Source organism: Patagioenas fasciata, chromosome 1, assembly GCF_037038585.1.
Source record: "Patagioenas fasciata isolate bPatFas1 chromosome 1, bPatFas1.hap1, whole genome shotgun sequence".
NCBI lineage: Eukaryota > Metazoa > Chordata > Aves > Columbiformes > Columbidae > Patagioenas > Patagioenas fasciata.
In genome coordinates, this window is record NC_092520.1 from 139,066,934 (window position 1) to 139,089,744 (window position 22,811).

Genomic DNA, 22,811 nt, shown 5'->3' on the forward strand with positions numbered 1-22,811 from the left:
CGCCACCTTCCGCGTGGAGCCGGGGAACGCCCAGGAGACCGCGGCGGGGGGCGGCCAGGCCCGGCCCTGCCCGCGGAACCCGCCTCTTCCGCTGCGCAGCCCTCATTGCTGGAGTCCCGAACAGTATCGGTAGTCCTTCACTCGCCTCTCTCCGCTTTCAACCTTATTGGTAGGTAGAGAGAGCGCGGAGCTGGCGCCGGCGGGGGTATTCGGGTCTTGTCTGCGGGATGATGGATGCTGGAGGGTCGCCCAGCCCATCCTTCCCCCGGCGGCTCTGTCCTCCTGAGGCTGGACGCCATCCCCCGGGGCCGAGCATCTCTGCATGGCGGTCGGATGGTGTCTGGGGCGGGGGGCATTGGAGGTCGGTCCCGGCAGCGGTGGGCTGCGCAGGCCGGTGGCCGGAGCCGGGATGCGGTTCCTGCGGGTTCGTCTGGGATGGCAGCTCCTGGCTCTGCCCCCGGCCCTGCGCAAAAACCCGCTGCGGGACCTCGTGTTCCGTATGGCGGCCCCGTCCGGTCTGCGGCTGCCGCGGTGGGAGCGGAACTCCCGGCTTGAGGGGGAGGGAGGGAGGGATGTGCGGGAAGGAGAAGGTCGGGGGCAGCGCGCAGGGCTCGGTGGGGTGAGCGACGGGAGCTTCGGGGCCAAATGGACACGAGCCGGGGAAGCCCCAGCAGGCTCCCTGCTCCCAAACTGGTTGGTGGCTTGGCTACCAGTTCTACAGCCCGGAGGCCTGATGGGCGCTCGGAAAGAAGGTGAATGCCAAAGAGCCATTAACACAGAAGGTGTTTCTGCCTTCTGCAGGGAGGCTCTGAAAACTGCGAACAGAGGGTGTTCAGTTATGTGCTACCAAAATAATCTCTGTGCCCATTCAGCCCCTCGCTGGGCATCAGCAAATGCCAGGAGGCAGAGCCCTATGGCCGAGGAGGGGTGCGCTTTTAACTGGTGGGGTGGAAGGAGCCCTGTGAACAAGGGCAGTGTGCCTCTGTGCTGCCTTCTATGAACTGCGACTGCAGCCCTTCGATCAGCACGTTTCCATCCGTAGTAGGTGACCTCTGAGTTTCAGAGTGTGCACGTTTTGATTCACAGTAACCTGATTTCAACCAAATCGTTGTGTCTGTCTTTGCAGAACACGATGGCTACTCTCAAGGAGAAGCTGATGACCCCCATTGCTGCAGGAATCACAGTCCCAAACAACAAGATAACTATTGTGGGGGTTGGACAGGTTGGGATGGCCTGTGCTATCAGCGTCCTTGGAAAGGTATGGCTCAAGGACATGGTGCTAATATTCCCACTGCTGTAATTTGCTGCACAGCCTGTTTCTTTTAGCAAATGGTGGGAACTTCAGTAGGTTAGTTCAGGAATGCACAGATGAATTATTTGCATTCTGTGCAAGCACGCAATGACCTACACTGTTCATGCAAGGCTGGCTTCCTCATTCAGTTTCTCCTTGTTCTCTCACCTTTCCATCAGTGCTTAGTGATAAATCTCTCCTTAATTAGAGCTATTTTGCAGGCTGCTTGCAAATATAGTAAGCAATGGCTCTGCTGCCACTGCCAGGCTCTTCTTGGTCTTGTTAATTTTTTTATTTTTCCGCAACAAAGCTGGAGTTTGCTTGGTGGGGGGGCTCTGATGGGCAAAGAATGTGAACAGCAGAAATCCATGTGAAGTGTGGGGTAGGAATCAGAACTGTGCATGTTTGCATTTGACTCTTAAAATGCATGTGTGCTGTAATAAGTGAAAATACTGCTATCCCCTTTAGCAGGCCTTTTTTCTCCTAAGCCCTTATTGCTTGGTTGTATGACTTTGTTTCCAGACAGGTTTTAGCTAGTTTTCTAAAAACTAAAAATACAGGGCTGACTTACAGGTTATTTTGACTTTTCCTGTTTCTGGGTTATTTTGGCAAATCTCATGTTGCAGTCTTTGAGCAAAGGCTTATTATGCAATCAGTAGCTCTTGTACTTTGCACTTTGCTTTAGCAGACTGTTGTGAATGAGTTAAATTTGATTCCTCTGATGCTCTTTTTGGAAAGACAATGGGGAGTTGCAGATCTTTTTAAAAAAGAAGGCATAAGCAGATAATACCTGCTTGCAGGTGCAGATCTTAAATAGGTCATAGTGAGATCAAAAATCTTGCTTTTGGAGATGATCATTCCTCTACCTATTGCCTTGAGGATGCATGTTTTAAAGTACTGGAGTTTTAATCATTAAAAAATTAAGGGTTTTCCCTTGCTGATATTCATGAGCCTTGTGAGCAAGGAAAAACTTGCCAGTAAGAAAAGGCCCCAATGAAACTAAGTACTGATGTGAAAGTAACAGGGTACACTCAATCCCCTCATCCACACCATTGATAAAGGATGGCCTGAATACTGAGGCCTGGGGAACACACCTCATGACTGGCTGCTAACTGGATTTGGCTCTATTTGCCACAACTCTTTGGGCGCGGCCATCCAGCCAGTTCTTTATCCATCGCAGAGTACACCCACCCAGGCCATGAGCTGCCAGCTTCTCCAGGAGAATGCTGTAGGGTACAGTGTCAAAGGCCTTACTGAAGTCTACATGCTTAAATCTGTTCTGCAAAGTAAATATTATGTAGTTGCTCTAGTCGTGAAGAGTTGGGTAAAGAATTTGTTTTCTCTTGCTACTATTTTAGTATTGAGGAAAAACACAGTCTGTTCCCATTCTGAGTTTTTTTGATGAAGTGAATTGGTTGAAGTTGTGTTACAAGAGAATGCTTCCTTGATAGATCTGCGTTGTATTAGGTATTTAAATATTTAAATGAGGCCTGTTTTTTGCTGGATATATTTAGGGGGTTTGTTACAACTCTGAAAGATACAACTTTTTCCCCTAAGGAAATAACTAAATTCTGAAATGTCTTACAAGGCAAGGCTTAGCTGTGCACACAAAATCTGAACGAGTCTATGAACCTGTACTGAACTTACCTCACCTCTGACTTTATTACTCCAAGATGCCTCACAACATCAAGACAGCCATGTCCTACTAGTTAACCTTTGGAGAAGAGATACTTTTGGATGTGTAGCATGTTCCTTCAAAATGGAGTACAGCAGAACTCAGGGGTAGCTCTAAAATGCAAGTTAATTGCTACTAATAGTGTACTCCATTGAAAGCTTCAAATTTTATTTTCTTCAGGGTCTTTGTGATGAGCTTGCTCTGGTTGATGTTTTGGAAGACAAACTGAAAGGGGAAATGATGGATCTACAGCATGGAAGCTTGTTCCTTCATACTCACAAGATTGTGGCAGACAAAGGTGACTCTTTTTTTTTTTTTAATTTAGTCCTGGTATTCTGGATTTGCATAACAGGAGAGTTCTTAGTTGGGTAATCACAGAAACTCCAAGGATTTGGCATTGAAAAGCTGAAGTTGATGAACTGGGGTGAGAGTTCAGATGAACACTGTAACAATGGGAGTGTCTCTTAACTGATCTGAATGAAAATCTAGCATCTCTTTTTAGAAGAAATGTTATTTTATGGATAGTGGAAATGAGATTCAGAGGGGTTGAATGTACTCTTAAGACCCACATCTTGCTATATCAGGACAATGTGAGAGATGGTGCTGGCTTTAATCTTGATGTCTCCATGTTTTTTTGGGTTGAATGTATGCAGAGTAGAGAAGCTACCCGTTATAGCTGTATGACCACAATGTTGTTGAAATGAGTGGTGTCTATTTTAAAAACATTCCCTGTCTTGTGTTGCAGACTATGCTGTCACAGCCAACTCCAAGATTGTGGTAGTAACTGCAGGAGTTCGTCAGCAAGAGGGCGAGAGTCGTCTCAACCTGGTTCAGAGGAACGTGAATGTCTTCAAATTCATCATTCCTCAGATTGTAAAGTATAGCCCCAACTGCACCATCCTGGTGGTTTCCAATCCAGGTAAGGGGGTCTTTTATTTACAACTCCTATTTGTTAGAGAACTAGTGTTTTGGTTTAGAAATCTCAAATACCAATGGAATATTGAAAGCGAATAGCTTTATCTGTGTGGATGTCTGCCATCTAGCTGCTAGCAGTTGAATGCAACCAAAATTCTGTGTTTTCTGCTGCTGTCTTTATTCGGAGCTTCTTATGGTGTCCATATTACAAAAGCATTCCTCATGGTAAATATTTCACTTCTTCACATATCTTGGCTTAAGCAGTGGGTACTTTAAAACTTCTAAAGGAGACATCTACTTTGCTTTTAAGTTGTTTATAAATCATGACTCTTGTGTTTAGATATGTGACCGTTTTTGGGGATGCTGAACTTGCCGTATAGTCTTGTCTATATTTTCAGGAAAAAGTATTTGCATGCTGAATCTTGTGGAAGGCTAACCGTGCTACGTAGTTCACTTGGATCACAAAAGACCTTGTTATAACTGATGACATGTATTTGTGTGCTCCCTTGCTGGTGCTTGAATAGTTAGGTATACAATTAGTACTACTGAAGAGCAAGTGAGCAAGTGGCAACTGTGCAACTATAATAACTTGGAGCAATTTTAAACACTTACCTAAAAATGCAAGTCAAAGATGAAACTGTTCCTGTTCTAGCAGGGCTGAAATCGAACAATAGACTTCCCTCTGGTAGAGCAGCTGCAGAAGGAGTATTGCCTGTTGCTTTTTCAGCAGTACTTTTAAAATGCTTTGTTTTCTCAATGTGTGCAATTTTGTCCACTAGTCTTAATAGTGGAAGTTACTGTGAGCCCTTTTGAAGGGACCTTGGGGTGTTTGCTGCATTTGTGTTGGTTTGTGACCTTGATGTCCTTCCCTGTGACACTTGCCTGGATCTGTCTGGGCTCTGGTTCAAGTAGCACTGTCTGCAGCCTGTCCTGAGTAGAAAGCCCTGCTGTAGGAAGACAATGACAAAGCAGCGCTTGGAAGGTGTGGGTGTGTGTCTCAGCCTCTGACTGGAAAGCCAGATTATCCAGAGCAGATGTAGCTGTTTGATAGGGAGGTATTCTGTACAGATTGCTCTGGTCCTGGCAGGAACTCATCAGATGAAGCTGTGGGGTAACTGTGCCGGACGAACATGCCATTTGTACCTGCAGGATGTGACCTGTACTGGGGTGACATGTTTATGGTGCCTTAGCTCCCTCCTGAGAACTGGCTGGCTTTTGAGAATTTTGGAGTCATAATTAATTACTGCAGCCTGTTTATTATTGTTCCTTTGGATGGGAATTTTCCTGTCTGCTCACATACTTCTCTCTGCCCCAACCTGGGTTTGATTTTTAAAAAAACTGTATTTTTAGAGCCACATTCAGCCAAAGCATGGAGCTTATCTGTCTTTTCGTGCTGTGGTCTGAACTAGTGCAGAAACTGCTTAATACACAAATCTGCCTAAGAAATGAACCTGAAGCAGTTAACAAGTAGAAACAGTATGTAAATTTCACACGTTTTGTTTTCAATTGCTTTACCTCTTACAGTGAAGTAGAAGGTAACACTACTTCAGGAAACTGTTTGAACGTTTTATCTATATGAATAGTTTGGTCCCAATTCTGGATGCTCTAGGGATTTAGCTGGTAGGATCCCAATCTCCAAAGACCTTCCCCGTTATTTTTTTTAATAGTAGCTAGACATGTGCTAAATTTTAAGTAGTCAGACCTAAAATACTGTGACTAACGAGCCCATCTGTGTTGCGCCCTCTGACAGATGACAGCAAAGTAATTGTTGGAGTATTCTTGGGTGATGGGAAGGGTTTCATTTACTCTGCACGTTCTTCTTTGCAGTGGATATATTAACCTATGTGACATGGAAGCTGAGTGGCCTGCCAAAACACCGTGTGATTGGAAGTGGCTGCAATCTGGACACAGCCAGATTTCGCTACCTGATGTCTGAGAGACTTGGTATCCACCCAGATAGCTGCCATGGCTGGATCCTGGGAGAACATGGTGATTCTAGTGGTGAGGAGCAGTTCCGACCTTCTTGGGAATAAGCAGTCCAGTGTTGGAGGTTGAGGCCTAATGGGTGTTACAAAATTCTGAAAAAACAGATGAAGCTGAGCTTGACTAACTAGCACCTTGCTGTATTTTTATGGAGATTGGAGTTGAGGCAAATCCAGGAAGTCTACCTACACATTTTTAATAGAAGTGATTGTGGTTGTATGATTAAATCCTGAACTGAAAAGGCCAGTTTTGATAAAGCTGTGTCCTAAATGGTATGATATGGTATGCTACTTCTGTTTTTTTTTCATTTTTTGAAGTACCATGACATAGTCTCTAGCATAGTTCTCTTTTGAAAGCAGTATTAGCTTTTGTTAGGTCAATGGTAGAGCTTGTTACAGGTAGTAGGAAAAAGCTAGTGATGAAGTTTCAGGCTAACAAAATCATCCCTTACCTTATTTTGTGACTTTCCTCCATGAAATTTAAGAGAAGATGGTCTTAAAAGCTTTTGGCATCAATGATGGTTATTTGTCTTAATTCAGTTTATGTATTTCCAGTTAGACATAAAGAGTCGTCATCAGAAAGTGATATTGAACCTGAAGTTCTCTCTCTGTTACAGTGGCCGTCTGGAGTGGAGTTAATGTGGCAGGTGTTCCTCTCAAGGAGCTGAATCCTGCCATGGGGACTGACAAAGACAGCGAGAACTGGAAGGAAGTCCACAAGCAAGTGGTTGACAGGTACAGTGAATAAGGTGTGGTGCTGAAAATAGCTGCAGTTCCACTCTGCTGCAGATTCATGCCCTTGAATTTAGAGGGTTGCATGAGTAAGTGCCACTAGTGGTTTAAACACAGAAATGCAGGCTTTCAGGGTGTAAGCTTTATTATCCTGCAGTGAGACAACTTACTGTGTAACATACACACTTCAGTACTGCAGTGTTAGAGCTGTGTGTACTTTTTTTCTCACAAGTAGCTTCTTAAATGGTTAACTTAGTTCAGAGGGCACAGGACTCTCGAAAAAGGTAGTAGATTTCTGTGAGCAGGGTGTTGGAGTTGATTTGGGGAAAACTTTGTTCATGAATTTAGGAAAATTTGTGTAGAGGTAACCATACATGTCACTAAATCACTTGTATGCGAGTGAAATAAGGACTACGCTGGTACAAAGTGTGTGCAGATTTGTGTGTAGTTAGCATATGGTTTTGATTCTAACTGTTTACTTATTCCAAATGCACTCAGAATAGTTGTGCCACTGACTTGAATAGAGAACTCATTCCAGTGTAGGAGTTGATTTTTCTGCTTAATACTAAGAACTGTTCTCAGGAAGCTGTTTTTCAAGTACTAGGGCTTCTTTATTGTATGTACAGGATAATGTAGACTTCAGTCTTTAACCTTTAATGGTGAAATACATAACTCTGTTTTAATTCCAAATATTGTAATGTATCACAGGAGTTGCAGTGTTTTTTTTTTTTTTTTCCATGGGGAAGCATTAACTCACCTTAAGACTTGGCATTCATAGAGTGTCTTGAAGACATCTTAATGCAACTGTATTTCACTATTTCTCTAGTGCCTATGAAGTAATCAAACTTAAGGGATACACAAACTGGGCTATTGGCCTTAGTGTTGCTGACCTTTGTGAGACCATGCTGAAGAACTTGTACCGGGTTCACTCAGTCTCAACACTCTTAAAGGTAAGAAGTGGTGGCTAATTGGATGCTCTGGTTCATTTTGCTATTATTGAAAAGAGAAGTGGTCTCAATTAGCAAGGTGCTGAACAAACAAAGCTTTGTAAGTACTGCTTTGAATTTAAAGTGGGAGCTTACTATTGCAACATTTTCTAGTCTGACCTCTTAGCGTACCCTTCTTGCTAGTATGGAGCTGAAAATTGTTCTCTGTACCCAATGTTGTAGTACCTTTGTGTGAAGTTTGCCATGTGTGACATGCAGATTCATTAAAAGGAAGTTTCAGTGCAAAAATAGCAAGTTTCATGAAGGTCTGGCTGCAGTTCCATGAACCTTTCCCTAGCAAAGGTGCTGGGAAGTGAGTTGTGTCCTTTGTATAGCTAGTGTAACTGTCCGCATCCAGCCTGTGCCAGCTGTATCACCTCTGGTGCAGCAAGGACTCTGAGCAGGCTGAACTTGCTGCTCCCTCTAGTAGTAAAATAGATCTGCCATAATCCTATGTCTTTGAATTCTGTCAGCCACTTGCTGTATTTAAATAAAAGTGAGGGGTTTGGGGCTGGGGTTTCTGAAATCATCCATCTTAGGATTGCCAATCACTAGGTCTGAAACAGCTCTGTACTCTGTTTTCCAAATACATAGCACCTGAAAAATTTCTGCAGGTTGCAAAATGATAGTCTGGAAATCTGCTCTCAGAGGGTTCCTGCTGTACAAACTAAAAGCAGATGTAGGGTGATGGGTTCATGTCTGAATGATCTCTCTTGTTTGTGGCAGGGTATGTATGGCGTTGAGAATGATGTCTTCTTGAGCCTTCCTTCTGTCCTAAGCGCTGCTGGACTGACCAGTGTCATCAACCCAAAGCTGAAGGATGATGAGGTGGCTCAGCTGAAGAAGAGTGCAGAGACACTGTGGAACATCCAGAAAGATCTCCAAGATCTGTAACTCATGAATGTTAACTTCCAGTAATAGATAAAAGTGTGTTGTATGCAAATGTGGGGTTTATCACTGTACATCTCTATGGTTAACATTTAATGCTCTTCCAGACTGAGCTTTGTCCACACTAGCTAAACTTACGCTTACTGTAACGCACAAACCTTATGAACAAATAAAGTGACTTTCAGGCATGTTTTGTTGTCCTAGTGACTTATTTTCACTATTTAAATGAGCTTACTCTAGCATTCTATATTAATGTTTGCCACAGACTACATGGACACACATGTCCTTTTAAAAGTTCAGAAATAATGTAGGAATGGCCTGTGGTGGGATTTCATTAACACAGTCTTGATGAAAGCATTTTCTGTAGGATAGATTAATTTTCAATCCAGAAGCTGACTGAGTGTAGTTGATTCCCAGACTTGTTTCTGATATAGGAGTTTGTATTTTTATACCTGATGTGTAGAGGAAATTGAATGGGGATTTACCTCTGGGTCACCTGCCAAAAATGCCAGTGTTTAGATTCTGTAAATCAGTGGCCTAGAAAAATAGTCCTGTGCACCCTTCTCTCTCCTGGATTCAATTCTTTGACTGTTACTGGTGATAAGAGGAACAAAAATATTGTAGGAATGCCTAGGCCTAATGTAGCAAGACCAGGCATAATGTAACAGAAACCTAATAGAGAAACAATAGCTCTATGGAGACTGGACATGAGGCGTAGCGGGATGTCCTTGCCTTGCAAGCTGGGAAAGTGGAATCTTTCACTAAATGAAGAAAGACCTACATGACTTCAGCTGAGTAGCAGCACAAAATGACAATATGCATGCCTAGGGAATTAGGTCAAGAAGCTGATGCTGGGGGTGGGCACCAGGCTACAAAGATCACCAGGTACCACTAGAGACTCCTGATGAAGAGTCCAATACCAAAGGTGGACTTCTGGCAGAAGGTGGGGGTTATGTAAATAATTTATCTTTAATGCGTCAACCAAGCAGTAAAAACAAATTAATATGCAATAGGTATATGTAATAATAATAAGGGTGAGTCATGTGCTTCCATTATAAAGTGGCTAACTATTATGAATGTGTCATCTGTGTAATCTTTAAACAAAAATTAAATAGAAACTAGGTCCAAGGCCAAAAATAAGGAATCATTCCTTCCAATGAAACTGGGGTAAAAGAAGCTCCCAGAAGTGTCACTCCAAGATCATTTTTCTTTATTGTGTGATGTATTTTCCATTTGAATGGCAATTCCAGATAAATAAGCACAGAATTAAAGTATAGGTGGGCCAGCATTTAACTCAGCATCTGCAAGCACTGTGTGTGCATTGGCACTGCATTATTTTCAGCAGATAAATACAGCTCTCTGTATTTTGAAGAACTGGACAACTAATTATTCTGTCTCCATCACAGCCATGTGAAATAATGAGCATATTCATCCTGCAGCTGATGACCTGATCTCCCAGGTCTGACACAGTGACAGAAGATCATCACCTTTTGCCATATGTTTTCTTGCCACCAGGCCTCTGTCCCGTGTTCTTGCAGCCCTAGGGGGCTCCTTCCCTTCCTAGGTAAAATTTTTTGTGATCTGTATTGCCTTAGGTCTATGGCCATCATCAGACCATCAATGTCTTGTTGTGGGAAGGAGCCGCATTCACAGAGGTTTTCAAGTGAGCTTTCTGTTTCTAAGCCGGTTTAATTGGTGTTGTGGGAAAAAAAAAAAAAAAAAAGCAGCAGCAAGGAAATCCTATCTGCTTTCATGTGGTTTGGGAAAATGATGGGACAGACACAAGTAGGACACGCTTTCTGCACCGTTTCAGATGCATTATTCCCACCTCGCCCTCTTCCCCGCTCGCCTCCGCCCCAGAGCAACAGGGACTTCCAGGCCCAGGCTCTGCTATGGTCATGCACTCGCTCCTTGGTCGACTGACAGGGCCCTTGACCAATCAGACGCCTCGGTTGAGAGAAGTTTCTGGCTACTACCATAAATGGCCACAGCTCGGTGTCACGCAGGCTATAATTGGAGCCCGCTGCCGTTATCAACTGTAGTTTTTACTGAACATCCGTTGGGGTCTGGGGCATCAACCCGAGCGGGTAGGTGACGTTCTGGGCACTGTGGGAAGCACTGCCTTTGAAACAGAGTGTGGTGATCCATAAAACGTTAAACTGAGCACATCAACAGAAAAGAAGTAGCCATAGTCTCAGGCAGGGCCAGACTCTGCCTTGTCACATTTAACGCAGTGGCCAACTTGCGAGGCCTCTGGAATCCACCATTTTCCCTTCTGAGAGGGAATCACGTGTGACAACTTAAGGTTTTTTCCTTGCCCCCCCTCCCTTCCCCCGTGAAATTAAATGTGTGCCGTTTCTTATTTTTCCTCTTTTTTTACCGGTTTAGGAAAAACGTAGCATTTCGTATTTCACATGCATTGATCCTGCAGGAATTTCAACAAATCACTTTTCTGCTGAGCAACACTGGCAAATTGTATACCTGATTTTCAGTTAATCTGTTCCATAGGATAACTGAAAGAGGAGTGATATATTCTAACTTACAGCAGTGGATGTACTTTAACAAGGCACAAAACTCCATTCACTTTCCAGGGGCTCAGTCTGAAGGTCCTACGTATCAGAATTTTAAAGTGATGCTGACGGGTGGATGCTGGAGGGTCGCCCAGCCCATCCTTCCCCCGGCAGCTCCCTCCTCCCGAGGCTGGACGCCATCTCCCGGGGCCGAGCATCCCTGCGTGGCGGTCGGATGGTGTCTGGGGTGGGGGGCGTTGGAGGTCGGTCCCGGCAGCGGTGGGCTGCGCAGGCCGGTGGCCGGAGTCGGGATGCGGTTCCTGCGGGTTCGTCTGGAATGGCAGCTCCTGGCTCTGCCCCCGGCCCTGCGCAGAAACCCGCTGCGAGACCTCCTGTGCCGTATGGCGGCCCCGTCCGGTCTGCGGCTGCCGCGGTGGGGGCGGAACTCCCGGCTTGAGGGGGAGGGAGGGAGGGAGGGAGGGATGTGCGGGAAGGGGAAGGTCGGGGGCAGCGCGCAGGGCTCGGTGGGGTGAGCGACTGGAGCTTTGGGGCCAAATGGACACGAGCCGGGGAAGCCCCAGCAGGCTCCCTGCTCCCAAACTGGTTGGTGGCTTGGCTACCAGTTCTACAGCCCGGAGGCCTGATGGGCGCTCGGAAAGAAGGTGAATGCCAAAGAGCCATTAACACAGAAGGTGTTTCTGCCTTCTGCAGGGAGGCTCTGAAAACTGCGAACAGAGGGTGTTCAGTTATGTGCTGCCAAAATAATCTCTGTGCCCACTCAGCCCCTTGCTGGGCATCAGCAAATGCTAGGAGGCAGAGCCCTATGGCCGAGGAGGGGTGTGCTTTTAACTGGTGAGATGGAAGGAGCCCTGTGAACAAGGGCAGCGTACCTCTGTGCTGCTTTCTATGAACTGCCCTCAGCAGCGGCTGCAGCCCTTCCATCAGCATGTTTCCATCCATAGTAGGTGACCTCTGAGTTTCAGAATGTGCGTCTTGATTCACAGTAGCCTAATTTCAACTAAATCTATGTGTCTGTGCAGAATACGATGGCTACTGTCAAGGAGAAGCTGATGACCCCCCTTACTGCAGGAATCAAAGTCCCAAACAACAAGATATCTATTGTGGGGAGTGGACAGGTTGGGATGGCCTCTGCTATCAGCATTCTTGGGAAGGTACGGCTCAAGGACATGGTGTTAATATTCCCACTGCTGTAGTTTGCTGCATGGCCTGTTTGTCCTAGCAAATGGTGGAAAACTTGCTAAAAATACAGGGCTGGACTTAGAGGCGGTTTTGACTTCTGTTACTGGTTTCTGGGTTATTTTGGAAAATCTTATGTTGCAGTCTTTGAGCAAAGCAAAGGCTTATTATGCAATCAGGAACTCTTGTACTCTGCTTTCAGAGACTATCGTCGATGACTTAAATGATTCTTCTCATGCTGTTTTTGAAAAGACAATTGGGAGTTGCAGATTTTTTTTTTTTTTTTTAAAGAAGGCATCAACAGATTATACCCTGTCTACTTGCAGGGGCAGTTTAGCTCTCAAGGAGATCAGAAATCTTGCATGTTCTACTAAAAAAGCTACATTTTATTTGGAGATGATCCTTTCTCTACCTGTTACCTCGAGGATGCATGCTTTAAAGTACTGCAGTTTTAATCATTACAAAATTAAGGGTTTCCCTTGCTGATATCAATGAGCCTTGTAAGCAAGGAAAAAATAGTAAGAAAAAACCCCAATGAAACTAAGGACTGATGCGAAAGTAACAAATAGTTTTTGAAGCTCTATAAGTAAAGGAGTTTTACATTTTTACATAAAAGCAAACTAAGCAGCTTGCTTGCAGAAGTATTTTCAATAGCATAAAAATGGCTGAACTGCTTTCAAATGGGGTGCAGATACCTAGGAAAATACAGAGAAATAGTAATTTGGTTAATTTACTGAATGATAGGTTGTTCAGTGGAGTAGAAATTGCAATGGTAGTAAACACTTCTGTCAAAAGGCAGTAAAAGTTTATATAATAGCAGAAGGCCTTTTTTTTCTGCCTCCATATTTCACTGTTTTCCTGTTCTGAGATCATATGACACACTATCTCCCAACTTAACCTTGGTAGAAAACAGGAATACATTGGCTAAATCTGTTCTGCAAAGTAAATATTCTGTAGTCCTTCCAGCAGAGAAGAATTGGGTAAAGGATTTGTTTTCTCTTGCTACTACTACTACCCATTCTGGGTTTTTTTTTGTGAAGTGAATTGGTTGAAGTAATGTTAGAGAAGAATACTTCCTTGATAGATCTGTGTTGTATTAGCTATTTAAATATTTAAACGAGGCCTGTTTTTTGCTGGATATATTTAGGGGGTTTGTTACAACTCTGAAGTAGTTCAAGACTGAGCTCAACTCAGGGGCAGAGCTAAAATGCAAGTTAACTGCTACTAATAGTGTACTCCATTGAAAACTCCAGATTTTATTTTCTTCAGGGTCTTTGTGATGAGCTTGCTCTGGTTGATGTTATGGAAGACAGACTGAAAGGAGAAATGATGGATCTACAGCATGGGACTGTGTTCCTTCACACTCGCAAGATTGTGGCAGGCAAAGGTGATCCTCAGTTTAGTCTGGTATTCTGAATTTGCATAACAGTAGTGTTCGTTGTTCAATCAAAAACTCTAGGGATTTGGTATTGAAAGGCTAAAGTTGATCAATTGGGGTGAGAGTTGAGATGAACACCGTAACAATGGGAGTGTCTCTTAACTGATCTGAATGAAAATCTAGCATCTCTTTTTAGAAGAAATGTTATTTTATGGATAGTGGAAATGAGATTCAGAGGGGTTGAATGTACTCTCAAGACCCACGTCTTGCCATATCAGGACAATGTGAGAGATGGTGCTGGCTTTAATCTTGATGTCTCCATGTTTTTTTGGTTTGAATGTATGCAGAGTAGAGAAGCTACCCATTATAGCTGTATGACCACAATGCTGTTGAAATGAGTGGTGTCTATTTTAAAAACATTCCTTGTCTTATGTTGCAGACTACGCTGTCACAGCCAACTCCAAGATTGTGATAGTAACTGCAGGAGTTCGTCAGCAAGAAGGCGAGAGTCGTCTCAACCTGGTTCAGAGGAATGTGGATGTCTTCAAATCGATCATTCCTCAGATTGTAAAACATAGCCCCAACTGTATCTTCCTGGTGGTTTCCAATCCAGGTAAGGGGGTCTTTTATTTACAACTCCTATTTGTTAGAGAACTAGTGTTTTGGTTTAGAAATCTCAAATACCAATGGAATATTGAAAGGGAATAGCTTTGTCTGTGTGGATGTCTGCCATCTAGCTGCTAGCAGTTGAATGCAAGCAAACATTCTGTATTTTCTGCTGCTGTCTTTACTCAGAGCTTATTATGGTGTCCATATTACAAAAGCATGCCTCGTGGTAAATATTTCACTTCTTCACATATCTTGGCTTAAGCAGTGGGTACTTTAAAACTTTTACATCTAAAGGAGACGTCTACTTTGCTTTTAAGTTGTTTGTAAATCATGACTCTTGTGTTTAGATATGATGTGGCCGTTTTTGGGGATGCTGAACTTGCCCTATAGTTTTGTCTGTGTTTTCAGGAAAAAGTATTTGTGTGCTGAATCTTGCGGTGGCGAGGAAGGCTAACTGTGCTACCTAGTTCACTTGGATCACAAAAGACTTTGTTATAACTGATGACACGTATTTGTGTGCTCCCTTGCAAACATCTCATTGCATGGAACGGCTTGGATATTTGGACGCTTATGCTGATATGCTCTGTAGGATGTCTCTGTAGGGCTGTCTTTGCCTGATTCAGCATCTGAGCAAAGTCATTACTATAGAACAATGAAGTGACACTGCTTTTTTTTCCAAAGGTAACTTGGCAAAGTCAAAACAGTGCATATAAAGCTGTCAACTTGGCTGGTGCTTGAATAGTTAGGTGTACAATTAGTACTACTGAAGATTAGTATAGTGAGCAAGTGGCAACTGTGCAAGTATAATAACTTGGAGCAATTTTAAACACTTACCTAAAAATACAAGTCAAAAATGAAACTGTTCCTGTTCTAGCAGGGCTGAATTCGAACAATAGACTTCCCTCTGGTAGAGCAGCTGCAGAAGGAGTATTGCAAGTTGCTTTTTCAGCAGTACTTCTAAAATGCTTTGTTTTCTCAATGTGTGCAATTTTGTCCACTAGTCTTAGATAGCAGAAGTTACTGTGAGCTCTTTGGAAGGTGGTGATGTACTTTTGGTGTCTTAGCAGAGCAAATGGTGTGTTTCAGATCTGTAGAGAGAGATATATTCCCTCCTGAGACTGGCTGTCTTTTGAGAGTTTTGGAGCCATAATTAATTGTTGCAGCCTCTTTATTATTGTTCCTTTGGATGGGAGTTTTTCTGTCTGCTCACGACTTCTCTCTCTGCCCCAACTTGGGTTTGATTTTTAATAAAACTGTATTTTTAGAGCCACATTCAGCCAAAGCATGGAGCTTATCTGTCTTTTCATGCTGCAGAGTTAACTAGTGTTTAATGCCCAAATCTGCCTAGGAAATGAACCTGAAGTAGTTAACAAGTAGAAACAGTATGTAAATCTCACACATGTTTTGTTTTCAATTGTTTACCTCTTACAGTGAAGTAGAAGGTAACACTACTTCAGGAAACTGCTTGAACATTTTATCTATATGAATAGTTTGGTCCCAATTCTGGATGCTCTAGGGATTTAGCTGGTAGGATCCCAATCTCCAAAGACCTTCCTCATTTTTTTTTTTTTTAAATAGTAGCTAGACATGTGCTAAATTTTAAGAAGTCAGACCTAAAATACTGTGACTAACGAACCCATCTGTGTTGAGCCCTCTGACAGATGACAGTAATTGTTGGAGCATTCTTAGGTGATGGGAAGGGTTTCATTTACTCTGCACGTTCTTCTTTGCAGTGGATATATTAACCTATGTGACATGGAAGCTGAGTGGCCTGCCAAAACACCGTGTGATTGGAAGTGGCTGCAATCTGGACACAGCCAGATTTCGCTACCTGATGTCTGAGAGACTTGGTATCCACCCAGATAGCTGCCATGGCTGGATCCTGGGAGAGCATGGTGATTCTAGTGGTGAGGAGCAGTTCCGACCTTCTTGGGAATAAGCAGTCCAGTGTTGGAGGTTGAGGCCTAATGGGTGTTAAAAAATTCTGAAAAAACAGATGAAGCTGAGCTTGACTAACTAGCACCTTGCTGTATTTTTATGGAGATTGGAGTTGAGGCAAATCCAGGAAGTCTACCTACACGTTTTTAATAGAAGTGATTGTGGTTGTATGATTAAATCCTGAACTGAAAAGGCCAGTTTTGATAAAGCTGTGTCCTAAATGGTATGATATGGTATGCTACTTCTGTTTTTTTTTCATTTTTTGAAGTACCATGACATAGTCTCTAGCATAGTTCTCTTTTGAAAGCAGTATTAGCTTTTGTTAGGTCAATGGTAGAGCTTGTTACAGGTAGTAGGAAAAAGCTAGTGATGAAGTTTCAGGCTAACAAAATCATCCCTTACCTTATTTTGTGACTTTCCTCCATGAAATTTAAGAGAAGATGGTCTTAAAAGCTTTTGACATCAATGATGGTTATTTGTCTTAATTCAGTTTATGTATTTCCAGTTAGACATAAAGAGTCGTCGTCGGAAAGTGATATTGAACCTGAAGTTCTTTCTCTGTTACAGTGGCCGTCTGGAGTGGAGTTAATGTGGCAGGTGTTCCTCTCAAGGAGCTGAATCCTGCCATGGGGACTGACAAAGACAGCGAGAACTGGAAGGAAGTCCACAAGCAAGTGGTTGACAGGTACAGTGAATAAGGTGTGGTGCTGAAAATAGCTGCAGTTCCACTCTGCTGCAGATTCATGCCCTTGAATTTAGAGGGTTGCATGAGTAAGTGCCACTAGTGGTTTAAACACAGAAATGCAGGCTTTCAGGGTGTAAGCTTTATTATCCTGCAGTGAGACAACTTACTGTGTAACATACACACTTCAGTACTGCAGTGTTAGAGCTGTGTGTACTTGTTTTCTCACAAGTAGCTTCTTAAATGGTTAACTTAGTTCAGAGGGCACAGGACTCTCGAAAAAGGTAGTAGATTTCTGTGAGCAGGGTGTTGGAGTTGATTTGGGGAAAACTTTGTTCATGAATTTAGGAAAATTTGTGTAGAGGTAACTATATATGTCGCTAAATCACTTGTGTCCCTTATGAAATAAGGACTATACTGGTACAAAGTGTACCTAGATGTTGGTTCAAAGTTAGGATTTGTGTGTAAATAGTGTACAGTTTTGACTCAATGTATAGCTATGCCGCATGCCCTAGGAGTACTTGTGCTGCTGACTTGAATAGAGAACTCTTTCCTCTGTAGGTCGTGGTTTTTCCACTTAACACTAAGAAATGTCCATAGATGGAAGCTATTTTTCGATTAACATAGCTTTTTTATTGTAGATATGGGATAACACAGATTTTCTGCTTTATCCTTTAATGGTGAATTAGATAAATCTTACTTTGTTTTAATTCCAGAACTTGTAATGTAGCACAGGAGTTTCAGCTGTTTCTTTCAATGGGGAAACATTCACTCATCTTAAGATTTGGTATTCATACAGTGTCTTGAAGACATCTTAATGCAACTGTATTTCACTATTTCCCTAGTGCCTACGAGGTAATCAAACTTAAAGGCTACACAAACTGGGCTATTGGCCTTAGTGTTGCTAACCTCTGTGAGACCATCCTGAAGGACTTGTACCGGGTTCACTCAGTCTCAACACTGTTCAAGGTAGGAAGTGGTGGCTAATTGGATGCTCTGGTTCATTTTGCTATTATTGAAAAGCTAAGTAGTCTCAGTTAGCAAGGTGCTGAACAAACGAAGCTTTGTAAAATACTACTTTGAATTTACTCAGTGTTGTAGTACCCTTGTGTGAAGTTTGCTACGTGTGGCATGCAGATTCATTAAAAGGAAATTTTAGTGCAAAAATGGAATGCTTCATGAAGGCCCAGCTGCAATCCATGAACCTTTCCCTAGCAAAGGTGCTGGGAAGAGAGTTGTGTCTTTTGTATAGACAGTGTAACTGGCTGCAACCAGCCTATGCAGAAAGGACTCTGAGCAGCCTGAACTTGCTGCTCCCTGTAGTAGTAAAACAGATCTGCCATAATCCTGTGTCTTTGAATTCTATCAGCCACTTGCTATATTTAAATAAAAGCGAGGGGTTTCGGGCTGGGGTTTCTGAAATCAGCCATCGTAGTATTACCAATCACTAGGTCTGAAACAGCTCTGTACTCTTTGTTTTCCAAATACACAGTGACTGAAAAATTTCTGCAGGTTGCAAAAGGATAGTCTGGAGCTCTGGTCTCAGAAGGTTCCTGCTGTACAAACTAAAAGCAGATGTAGGGTGATGGGTTCATGTCTGAATGATCTCTCTTGTTTGTGGCAGGGTATGTATGGCATTGAGAATGATGTCTTCTTGAGCCTTCCTTCTGTCCTAAGCGCTGCTGGATTGACCAGTGTCATCAACCCAAAGCTGAAGGATGATGAGGTGGCTCAGCTGAAGAAGAGCGCAGAGACGCTGTGGAACATCCAGAAAGATATCAAAGATCTGTAACTCATGAATGTTAACTTCCAGTAATAGGTAAAAAGTGTGTTGTATGCAAATGTGGGGTTTATCACTGTACATCTCTGTGGTTAATGTTTAATGCTCTTCCAGGCTGAGCTTTGTAATGCACAGACCTGATGAACAAATAAAGCAACTTTCAGGCATGTTTTGTTGTCCTAGTGACTTATTTTCACTATTTAAATGAGCTTACTCTAGCATTCTATATTAATGTTTGCCACAGACTACATGGACACACACGTCCTTTTAAAAGTTCAGAAATAATGTAGGAATGGCCTGTGGTGGGATTTCATTAACACAGTCTTAATGAAAGCATTTTCTGTAGGATAGATTAATTTTCAATCCAGAAGCTGACTGAGTGTAGTTGATTCCCAGACTTGTTTCTGATATAGGAGTTTGTATTTTTATACCTGATGTGTAGAGGAAATTGAATGGGGATTTACGTCTGGGTCACCTGCCAAAAATGCCAGCGTTAAGATTCCACTGGCCTGGAAAAATGGTCTTGTAGACCCTTCTCTCTCCTGGATTCAGTTATTTGGCTGTTACTGGTGTCTAGTTTTCATAATGTTTAGAGCAAACAAAGTTCTTTCCTACTTGATTACCAAAATCCAAGAGTTTGTGTTTTGTTTTTTTTTTTTTTTCTTAAGACTGGAGTCCTATGGTATTCTTGTTCATAGAACAAGTTAAATGGGGCATTTATTCTCTCAGCATTATTGATTCACAAATGCTTACACACTGAGGGCGGAGGAGGGAGCAGATAAAAAAAGCCCCACAGTTTTATTTCTTAATCGCTTATGGTAATATTAAGTATAAAATAGACAGTACGTGCTTGGTGTGCCTAGAACTGCTCAACCTAAATGTGCAGGGGATAAACAATATCAAATCCATGTATCATAATTCAGGGGTCTGTGAGTCTTGTTTCGTTTGTTACGAGAAGGAAAATTATCGTCTCTGCTTTCATAACGGAGTGTAGATGATTTCCACACCAGGATGGATGAGCTGAAGTTCTTGCTAAGAACTATTAGTGATCAGCTGTCATTAGATAAATGGCGTAAGCTGCTGCTCTTTGCAGGACATACTCATTAGCAATTTTCACCTGAGCACATCTAGCTGTGTACCTCACACAGTTCTTCCTTGCTTTGTTCTTACACTGTTCTCAGTTAATGAAATAATTCAAAGCTGTGTTGTGGGATGTTATCTTGCAGGATTCTTGAGACTGGTGTGCATGAAGAGGCATCAGTTGTCTTAGAGGACAAAGCATGGGCCCTTTTCCTTTCTGACAGTGAATCTTACTTTTTTTAAAGACCACTTAGCTACAATAAAACTGGGTTTTGTCCCTGATTGCATCAGTGTGAATTCCTTACCCATTAAAATGTAGGGTCATACCTTGTTCTGTTCTCAGCAAACTGAGACCCAAAGTAGGTTAGGCCATCTTGAACATGGTAATCAGTGCTTGAGCTGGGAAAATACCACCAGCTAGTGTCTGTCAGCTACTCCTTCAGTTCCCTCTGAGCCTGCAGAGGTGTTTTTGGTAATCGTAAGACTCAACAACAGTACAAGACTTGCGCCTAGACAATGAGCAACAAATGAGCTAGTGAAAACTACGAAGTGTGGTCTGTTGTAGAAGAGGGTGGATACAGATGAAGCACAGAACTGGAGGAATAAGGCAAGGACACTGGTTTGTATGATTAAGCACCTTCCTTAGCACATCAGCAGCCTCACAATTCCAGCTTCTACTTTGAGGGAGATAACATAATGATGGAAAATTTGAGGAAATTTAAACAGCAATGAAGTGGCCTTGTGGGTGTTAGGGTCATTGGTTGAAAATTATTAAATAGGAATGAGTATCTCAGGCCAGGAAATTTGCAGATTTTGTAAGTAAGCTCTTCAGATTATGTTTTGCATTCACTGATGTTTGTAAACCCTATGCAAGTACATTATTTATATTGTGGTTATCTTTTGTTAGGAGTCTGATCACAGGATCTTATATCTTAACTTCATTGCGGTCACATGGCTGTAAATAGCTTCCCTATCTATGCTTACACAACACCAGACTATTGCTTTCTGTTACTTGGAGTCTATCCACCCTATAGTCTTATATCAACCATATAAATTCCTTAATAACTCTGTTGCCACAGTTCTTTATCTAAAAGAAGTCTGTGGTGTATTTTTTTTTCTGAAAATAATACTCAAGTTTATTTTGTATATGCTTTGTTCACACAGCCCATTAATAATAAACTTTGCTCTTGTTTTATCCTGTGAAAGGCAACACAGGCTTTTAACCACATTCCTGTGTGTCAAGAGGTACGTTTGTCACTCTTTGGTCTAACAAAAAGCAGTAGTACAGCCACTGAGAAGAACAACAGAATGCTTCAGAAAGTGCTGAGGATACCTGGCTTGACTCACATGAGGTAAGACCAATAAAGTTATTTTAATTGCTGTGAGGACCCAGCCCCTCTTGCACTTGCAGGTATGTAGATACAGGCTACAAAACAGAAAGTCTGACTAGCCTGCAGATGTCAGATGAGACAAGCACATACCGACAAACACCAAGGACAGGAGGGATAGTACTGGCGTGGTTGTTCCAGGGGACTGGAACTCAGCATTGGCTGAATTACACTTAGCCTCAGATGTATACTCTTACTGCTGTATTTGTATCATGGCTTTCCAAATAAACGTATGTGAAGGAGAAAGAGCTTGAGTTTTGCGCCTGCATATCCAGAACACTGAGATAAGTGAGTAGCATCCTTTATTATTAGTCTGCATAGCAACTGCCTACAAGCTTAGTAAAACAACAGTGATGCTAGTGGTAATCAGCCACTACCCAAGCAAGAGATGGGCTTGTTCTGAGCTGAGACATAGTGTTAAATCAGCTGTTTTTTTAGTAGTCAAAAGATAAAAATGGGGCAGGGAACTGAAAGCAGGTGTGAACTGTGAAGTAGTGTCAAACATTTAGGTGTAGAGCGATGGAATGTTTTAGATGTGCATTTTGCTAGTCCAGTAGTACTTATATGACTTTCAGAGCAGCTTAGAACTGTTTTTTAAGTCAGTGGCTTGTATGATAAGTTGTTCACAGAGTTCCTGTTACCATTGCGTTCACTCATTTCATGAGAGCCTTCTGCGGCAAAGAAATGCTGTTTTCCCAGTTTACAGATCTAAATCAGAACAATTAAGCCATAAATTCTCAGTGGAATGTAGATGCTGAAGGCTCACTGATGTCAGTGTGACCAGGACCCCAAAATTATTTAAGAGTCAGATACTTATATTGTGATCCAGAATGACACAGTGCCATAATGTAATGGCCTGTCTTATTTGGGGCATTTCTTTCTCTATGAAATGTCCTTCTCTAATGCATGTCTGTGAATCCAGCCTTATGTCAGTCAAAATTTTCAGAGCTTTTCAGAGGCTACAGTAGCCACGGTCTTCCTAAAATCCATTCCGATCACTGTGATGTACTACATTTTTATAAACAGTTCATAATATAATATTGCTGTATGAGTTATTATGTGCGAGCAAAGGAGTCGTGCAAATAATTGACTTAGATTGGGCTATTGGAGAGATCAGCCTCAGGAGCGCTGGATTTGCTCAGTGTCTGAAATGAATAATTTACTTGCAAACATAAGCAGGAAAGCACTGTCTGGCCCAGGCAGTGGCTATGCAAAGTAAGATTTCCAAGTAAGTATTTTCTCTGTTATGCTCTCCTCTTAATAGCTCATCAACATTATTTAGATGTGTTTACACATTCAATATCTGAGGTAAGAAATCCTGAAAATTTGTCAAAATAGCCTGAATGTGGATTTGTACTAGCATGGATTTCTGGAAGAGAGTATTCGTAATTCTTGCTCCATGAGATGTGCTAAATGAAAATACAAAGGGAAGAAAAAAGACATTTTGCTTGAGATACAGTTTTCTCTATGCCACTAATTTATTATTTCAGACAATAATGAAGAAGTACCATGATTTCCAAAATCTATATTCATTCAGCAGTTTCCACCAGTGGTAGATACTGGAATACTCTCCCAGCGTCAGTGGGAATCAGGAATGATTACCATGTCCAAGAATCACATCAAATTAATTTTCCTCCCCACATATGACAATAGAATAGTCCCTGAGACTCAGACTGAAGATCAGTCTAGTAGAAAATCTGTTGACCTTTTCAATTTTGCCAAGTTTGTTTTTCCCATAGCAAATCGTTGTGCAGCAGAATGAAATGAATTTTTTAAATGA

The 22,811-nt window shown here is 42.4% G+C and overlaps 2 protein-coding genes across 6 annotated transcripts; both read left to right on the plus strand.

The window, feature by feature from the left end:
- Positions 1-29: 29 nt before the first annotated feature.
- LOC136106295 (L-lactate dehydrogenase B chain) lies at positions 30-8,657 on the plus strand. The gene is made up of 8 exons (XM_065846573.2): positions 30-169; positions 1,127-1,258; positions 3,147-3,264; positions 3,712-3,885; positions 5,709-5,882; positions 6,481-6,598; positions 7,422-7,545; positions 8,308-8,657. Exons 2-8 carry the CDS (start codon positions 1,133-1,135, stop codon positions 8,473-8,475), a joined length of 1,002 nt encoding a protein of 333 aa, XP_065702645.1. The 5' UTR covers positions 30-169; positions 1,127-1,132; the 3' UTR covers positions 8,476-8,657.
- On the plus strand, positions 308-18,730 carry LOC136103705 (L-lactate dehydrogenase B chain-like). Of its 5 annotated transcripts, none has more exons than XM_071815967.1 (8): positions 308-424; positions 12,020-12,151; positions 13,446-13,563; positions 13,994-14,167; positions 15,897-16,070; positions 16,669-16,786; positions 17,629-17,752; positions 18,408-18,730. In XM_071815967.1, exons 1-8 carry the CDS (start codon positions 323-325, stop codon positions 18,573-18,575), a joined length of 1,110 nt encoding a protein of 369 aa, XP_071672068.1. In that variant the 5' UTR covers positions 308-322; the 3' UTR covers positions 18,576-18,730. The 5 variants fall into 5 exon arrangements, with proteins under 5 accessions (XP_071672068.1, XP_065698149.1, XP_071672077.1 ...); XM_065842077.2 differs by lacking the exon at positions 308-424 and adding an exon at positions 10,451-10,556; XM_071815976.1 differs by lacking the exon at positions 308-424 and adding an exon at positions 11,200-11,217.
- Positions 18,731-22,811: the final 4,081 nt, after the last annotated feature.

What these genes read in the sequence shown, in the direction of transcription:
- LOC136103705 (XM_071815967.1), top strand. Translation starts at nt 323, where the DNA reads ATGGCGGTCGGATGGTGTCTGGGGCGGGGGGCATTGGAGGTCGGTCCC. An exon ending in CCGGGATGCGGTTCCTGCGG is followed by an intron (nt 425 to 12,019) that starts GTTCGTCTGGGA and finishes GTGTCTGTGCAG; the next exon opens with AATACGATGGCTACTGTCAA. An exon ending in CACAAGCAAGTGGTTGACAG is followed by an intron (nt 16,787 to 17,628) that starts GTACAGTGAATA and finishes CTATTTCCCTAG; the next exon opens with TGCCTACGAGGTAATCAAAC.
- LOC136106295 (XM_065846573.2), top strand. Translation starts at nt 1,133, where the DNA reads ATGGCTACTCTCAAGGAGAAGCTGATGACCCCCATTGCTGCAGGAATC. An exon ending in CAAGATTGTGGCAGACAAAG is followed by an intron (nt 3,265 to 3,711) that starts GTGACTCTTTTT and finishes CTTGTGTTGCAG; the next exon opens with ACTATGCTGTCACAGCCAAC. An exon ending in CACAAGCAAGTGGTTGACAG is followed by an intron (nt 6,599 to 7,421) that starts GTACAGTGAATA and finishes CTATTTCTCTAG; the next exon opens with TGCCTATGAAGTAATCAAAC.